Consider the following 6,648-nt stretch of genomic DNA (forward strand, 5'->3'; position numbering starts at 1 on the left):
AATCCACGGCCCCGACGGCGAGCCGGCGAGGAGTCGCCGGCGAGGCCGCCGGCACCGTACGTATTTAGGATAGAAGTAGTAGCTAAAAAAATGTAATGAGTTCTTTTTAATGAAAAATATTGTTTATGCCTATGACACGCGGGCCAGGGGGCGGACAAGGGGCGGACGCGAGCGACCAGACTTTCGCGTCCGCGGCCACGCAAACCCGGCCAAGATTTGGGCCGGGTTTGCGTCGATCCGGACGCCGCGGGCATCCGTTTTAGGGATGAGTCCGCCGCTGAGCCGGATTTTTGTACGGCTGGACCCATCCAGACGCGCGGGCGCGGGATGGGTCGCCCGTTGGAGATGCCCTAACGCTCTACTTGAGCCATCCATCATCCATTAACTATGGCCAAGTGCCCAAGTTTGAGTTGATTGAGGCTGCTAGTGGCCTAGTGCAAATTAAGTTGTCATCCATCGACGCCGCCAAGTCGTCCAAGACCCATCCATCAAGTCAAGCGTTCCATTCCGTTGGCGCGCAGACAACGACTAAGAATAGTCAACACCAATACTATACTCGCACAACTGGTGGGACTAGAAGATAGAAGTAGTCCAGTTCCCCATCAGATTCATCCATTCCACACACGCAATCCAGTCACCCCATTCAATTCCTCATCCATGGCCATGGCCGCCCTTCTCCCCTGTCTCCGGGGGCTCCTCCTCCTCCTCCTGGCTCTCGCCGCCGCCCAGACCCAGGCTCAGGCCCAGCAGATGTCTTCCTTCTCCGCCAACGCCACCAGTCCCTGGCTTCCGACGGAGACCAGCCGCATCCTCGTCTCGCGCAGTCTCGGCATGGCCGCCGGCTTCGTCCGGTCGTCGTCAGCGGGCAGGTACCGCTTCGCCGTCTGGGTCGCCAACGTCTCCGACTCCGGCAACAAGACCATCATATGGTACGCGCACAACAACTCCACCTACGACGCCTTGGAGGCCGACGGTAGCTCCACCCTCCGAGTCAACGCCGCCGGCGTGCTCGCTTGGACCACCGCGGCCGGCATCGCCATCTGGTCCAACACCGCCAACTCCAACACCACGGCTCTCACGCTCAACAACACGGGGAGTCTGCTCTACGGCTCCTGGTCTAGCTTCGCCGAGCCGACGGACACGCTCATGCCGGCGCAGGCCTTACCGCAGGGAAGCAACAGTAGCGACGTCATCACCCTGCAGTCCGCCAGCGGGCGCTACAAGCTCGTCAACTCCTTGGCACTCAACTACTACGAGTCGCCTTCCGTACAAACTGGCTTCACCTACGCCAACATGACCGGCGGCAACTCGCTGTTGAACCTCACCGACGACGGCAAGCTGTTGCTCAGCGGCACACAGCAGCTCATCGCCTCCGACATGGGTGCTAAGAACCGGCTGCGGCGCCTCACGCTCGACAACGACGGCAACCTGCGCCTCTACAGCCTGATCCCCGCGACCCGCAGCTGGCGCGTCGTGTGGGAGCTCGTGCAGGAGCGCTGCCGCATCCAGGGCACCTGCCCTGGCAACAACACCATATGCGTCCCAAACGGCGCCAATGGTGTCAGCTGCGTCTGCCCGCCCGGGTTCCGGAACAGTACGGTCGGCTGCGACGCCAAGAAGAGGCTGGGTAACGGCGACAAGTTCGTGAGGATGGACTTCGTGTCCTTCTCCGGCGGCGCAACCAAAACAGCCTCGGATCCCGACCAATACATGACGAAGGAGCCGCCCACGAACCTGGCCGAGTGCGAGACCAAGTGCCGGAGCGACCCCAGCTGCCCGGCGTTCGGCTACAAGTTCGGCGGCGACCGGACGTGCCTCCTCTACTCGAAGCGCCTCGTGGAAGGGTTCTGGTCCCCGGGGTCGGAGATGTCCACCTACATACGGGTGGCGGCGTCGGACAACGACACCAACCCCTTCACCGGGATGACCACCATGATCGACACGGTGTGCCCCGTGCAGCTGGCGCTCCCCGTGCCGCCCAAGCAGAAGGCCACCACGATCCGCAACATCGCCATCATCACCACGCTGTTCGCGGTGGAGCTCCTCGCCGGGGTCCTGTCCTTCTGGGCCTTCCTGCGCAAGTACTCCCAGTACCGCGAGATGGCGCGCACGCTCGGGCTGGAGTACCTCCCCGCCGGCGGGCCCAGGCGGTTCTCGTACGCGGAGCTCAAGACGGCTACCAAGGACTTCACGGACGTGGTGGGTCGCGGCGCGTACGGCACGGTGTTCCGCGGCGAGCTCCCCGACCGGCGCGCGGTGGCCGTGAAGCAGCTGCACGGCGTGGGCGGCGGCGAGGCGGAGTTCTGGGCGGAGGTGACCATCATCGCGCGGATGCACCACCTCAACCTGGTGCGCATGTGGGGGTTCTGCGCCGACAAGGACCAGCGGATGCTGGTGTACGAGTACGTGCCCAACGGCTCGCTGGACAAGTACCTCTTCTCCTCCAGCTCCGCGCCGCCGTCGGCAGGCGACGGTGGCGGCGCCGAGGGCGAGGAGAGCAGCAGCGTCGCCGCGTCGGAAGGGAAGCCCATCCTGGATCTGCACACCAGGTACCGCATCGCGCTGGGCGTGGCCCGCGCCATCGCGTACCTGCACGAGGAGTGCCTGGAGTGGGTGCTGCACTGCGACATCAAGCCGGAGAACATCCTGCTGGAGGACGACTTCTGCCCCAAGGTGTCCGACTTCGGGCTGTCCAAGCTGACGAGCAAGAAGGAGAAGGTGACCATGTCCAGGATCAGGGGCACGCGCGGGTACATGGCGCCGGAGTGGGTCATCCACCGGGAGCCCATCACGGCCAAGGCGGACGTGTACAGCTTCGGCATGGTGCTGCTGGAGATCGTCTCCGGCAGGCGCAACTACGGATTCCGGCAGGACTCGGTGGGCAGCGAGGACTGGTACTTCCCCAAGTGGGCGTACGAGAAGGTGTACGTGGAGCGGCGGATCGAGGACATCATGGACCCGCGGATCCTCCTGCACGTCGACGACGACGCCGAGAGCGTGGCCACGGTGGAGCGCATGGTGAAGACGGCCATGTGGTGCCTGCAGGACCGCGCCGAGATGAGGCCCTCCATGGGCAAGGTTGCCAAGATGCTCGAGGGCACCGTTGAGATCACCGAGCCCGTCAAGCCTACCATCTTCTGCGTACAGGACGACTAGTCAACTCCTGCTTTTTTTTTCTTTCAAAGTTCAAAGAGAAGAAAAAAATGATCTTCTTGTCCACGAAGACTAGTCAGCTCAATCAATTGGAAATTATTTATTTCACAACCAATCAACTGGTGTCTTGGATGCGTCCTTGCTTCCAGTCAAACAACTATACTGTAGAGCTTGTAGTACATGATCTTCTTTTTGATTTTTTGGCAGGGGGTTAGATGATATATTGGGTGACTGTTGCAGCTTAATTATTGCCTAGTTGAGCTGGGTTTAAATAAGTCATGTGAAGTGATGTTTTGGCACTTGTGTGCATGCCTTCTCTTTATTTTAAAATTATTTTCTAGAAAGAAATCAATGAGAGAAGCTAAATTGAATTTCTCTAAACCAAGGCTAACCTTAGTCTATTAGGGCAAGTGCAATGCGGGCGCTAAGCCGTGAGGCGCTAGGATTGTTTTGCTGGGAAATCGGCAGTTGAGGATTCTATTCATAGCGTCTATAAGGGCATCTCCAGCGGCACGACGCATTTCGGACGTCCAAAAGTGGTCGGCAGCATCCGTTTGCGTCGTTCAGCGGACATATTTTGACCGCGCGTCCGTTTGCGTCTGGGTGTGCTCCCACCGGGGCGACCTATTTTTGAATTGCAACATAGTTTGATCTTCATACAATTCTTTTGGTTTTCTACCACGAGCGATTGATTCATATGAAAACCAAACATAGAAAGTACATAAAAACTATACAAGACCTAGACTACTTGGTTCCTGACGGGCCGGCACCATCGTTGCGTCGCTCCGTGGCCTGCTTCTCCGCCGCCTCCCGCGCGGCCGCTCTGGCTCGGTACGCCGCCGCGTCCTCTTGCAGTGCCTGCTCCAGCCTCGCGTTGGCGGCCTCGTCCTTGAGCGTCTCGAAAGACTCGACGAGTACCCGCTGCTCCGCCGCCTTCTCCTCCGGCGTCGGCGCATCAGGATCATCGGATGACCATGAAATCTCCGAGTCAGAGTCCTCGGCTGCAGCGGCGGCCGCCAGCCTCGCGCTGTTCCGGCCTCGGCGTCGACAGCCGCATGGGCCGCCCGCTCCTCCTCTGCTTCCTTCTCCGCTTCAGCCAGGTCCGCGGCGTCCCTGACCGGGTGGAGGAGGTCGGTGCTGTCGTCGGAGTCGAACCCGTCGTCGGAGTCGAACCCGTCGTCGGAGCTCGAGGCCGGGGGAGGTGGAGTGGGAGGTGAAGGTGGAGGTGGAGGCGCGGCAGCCTGGCCGCGCCCGGCGCTGCTCATGGTGGATCTACTGAGTGGCGCTACGGCAGGCGGCGGCTAGGGTTTAGTGCGGAGGAGATGAGATGCCGGTGCCCCCGTTTATATAGGTCGGAGGCGGGCGACGGCCGCGCCACGCGGGGTATCGCCATTACTACGCGCGGCACGCGAGGCAGCCGCAGACCGCCGAAGCGACGCCTCGCCGCCGCATGCGGCGGAGAAGACGCATCGACGCCGCGTCCGCTAGCCGCGCACGTCTACTAGGCCGCGCACGCTCGCGGAAGCCGAGGCACGCCATTAACGCAGCCCCGCAAAGGCCGCGACTCGCCGCCCGCAAGTAATGCCGCCGAAGACGAAGCGGCTGTGACGCCGCCAGGCGGGCCCGTGCCGAGACCAAGCGGTCACTTTGCGCGTCCGCGCGGCCGTGCCGCCGAGACGCAAACCTGGCGCATATTTGGGCCAGGTTTGCGTCTCTGCGGACGGCCCGGTCACTTTGCGTCGCGCCGCTGGAGAGGGTGCACGACGCATTTTCGGACATGGCGGACACAAACGGTCGCTCAGCGTCCGTTTGCGTCGCGCTGCTGGAGATGCCCTAATGCATCGGCGCAAGATAGAGCGCCGGCATCTTACCGCAAAGCGCCCAAGCAACTTGGTTAGCGGCCAGCCAGTTTAGGCGAATTTTTTTTAAATAATACACTTTTTAATATTAATTCCAGGAATAATAGCCGTTTTTAGCAAATTTCAGAAATAATACACCGTCGGGGTGGTTGAACCCGAAACTGTGAAATCGGGGTAGAGGAACCCGAAGTTGCAATATCGGGGTTGGGAAACCCGATAACAGCATTCTCCTGCGCCGTGAAGAAAAAAGAAAAACAACAAAGAAGTAATCGGGGTGGGGGAACCCGATTTCTTAAAATCGGGCAAGTCGAACCCGACAATAATAAATCGGGTTTGTTGAACCCGATTTTTTGGCAGCACGAATTTTTCCCGCCTTTTCGCGTTCGCACCGCCGTGTTTCCCTCCCGCCTTTGCCGCCACCCTTCCCGCCACTCCTTCCTGCCATCATCTCCCGCCACTATCTCCCGCTGTATTTTCACGCCACACTGTCGAATTTTTGCCTATAAAAGCAGGCATCGCTACTCTGGATTGCACAAGTTCTTGTATCTCTTTTTTTATCCCGTTTGCTCACTCTTAGCCATCATGAGTGTGCCTTGCTCTGACCAGGAGTTTAGGCCGGCGAAGGCGAAGGCTGCAAGTTTGGCCCCGGGTGTGACTGCGGAGCGGTGTTGGTGCGGCCGTCTTGCAAAGGTTATGCAGGTGGAGGATTTCTCCGACCAGTTCGGCATGAAATTTTTCATGTGTGCGAGCTATGAGCATGATCCACCCCGTAGTTCAGCTTCATCGTCCACCAGGCCACCGGTATGTTTGGACATAATTTTATGTTGGCATTGATTTATTTATGAATGTGATTTAATGTTATTGTTTGTGTTGCAGTCTCCCCCGCCCCTATGCAAATGGTTTCACTGGATAGACACGAAGCAGCCGGATTGGGCGCGTCAGGAGGTTGAGGAGAAACACCGGCGTGCGTGGCAACGTTCTTTGAGGAGGAGCGTTGGGAAAATGTTCGTGCTAATGAAAAAGCAGAGCGAGAGAGGCAGATACAGAAACTTAGGGCGGAACAAGCTCGTAATCGCGAGGTGAATCAGAAGAGGATGGATGAGGAGGCTGCACGTAGGTTTGCAGAGGAAGAGGTGCGCAGGGAGGCTCGTGAAGCGGAGAGAAAGAGACTAAGGGAAAGAGCTGCTGAGGCGCAAGCGGCAGAAGAACGCGGCGACAAGTTTGGAAAAGGGCCACGGTGGACGCAGGGAAAGTAGAGTGATATGTCGTACTGGCAATGTATCTTAATTTCAGTTTTAGTTTGTCGTTGTATCTTAAATTCCGTTGCGATGCTAAGCCGTATTTTAATTTCAGCTGCAATGTATCTTAATTTCAGTTGTAGTATTAATGTGAAATGAATTTGCCCCGAAAATCATATGTCAGAAATTTGGGCTCAATTGTTTGCCGCCACTTTTTCCCGCCCAATTTATCCCGCTCAATGTTCCCGCCATTTATTCCCGCCCAAACCTGCCGCCAATCTTTCGCGCCCAATTTTTCCCGCTCACATCTTCCCACCGAAAGTCATCCCTTCTAGCCTATAAATACCCCCACCGTTTCTTGTCTTTCAGTGTAGCCTCTCAACAAGATGGATCCCCCT

At 58.3% G+C, this 6,648-nt stretch overlaps 1 protein-coding gene across 1 annotated transcript; it reads left to right on the forward strand.

The window, feature by feature from the left end:
- Nucleotides 1-572: 572 nt before the first annotated feature.
- Nucleotides 573-3,349, forward strand: LOC124680842 (G-type lectin S-receptor-like serine/threonine-protein kinase At5g24080). Its single transcript, XM_047215882.1, has one exon. The coding sequence runs from the start codon at nucleotides 658-660 to the stop codon at nucleotides 3,154-3,156; it is 2,499 nt and encodes an 832-aa protein (XP_047071838.1). The 5' UTR covers nucleotides 573-657; the 3' UTR covers nucleotides 3,157-3,349.
- The last annotated feature ends 3,299 nt before the right edge of the window (nucleotides 3,350-6,648 follow it).

Source organism: Lolium rigidum, unplaced genomic scaffold (assembly GCF_022539505.1).
Source record: "Lolium rigidum isolate FL_2022 unplaced genomic scaffold, APGP_CSIRO_Lrig_0.1 contig_29671_1, whole genome shotgun sequence".
Classification (NCBI taxonomy): Eukaryota; Viridiplantae; Streptophyta; class Magnoliopsida; order Poales; family Poaceae; genus Lolium; species Lolium rigidum.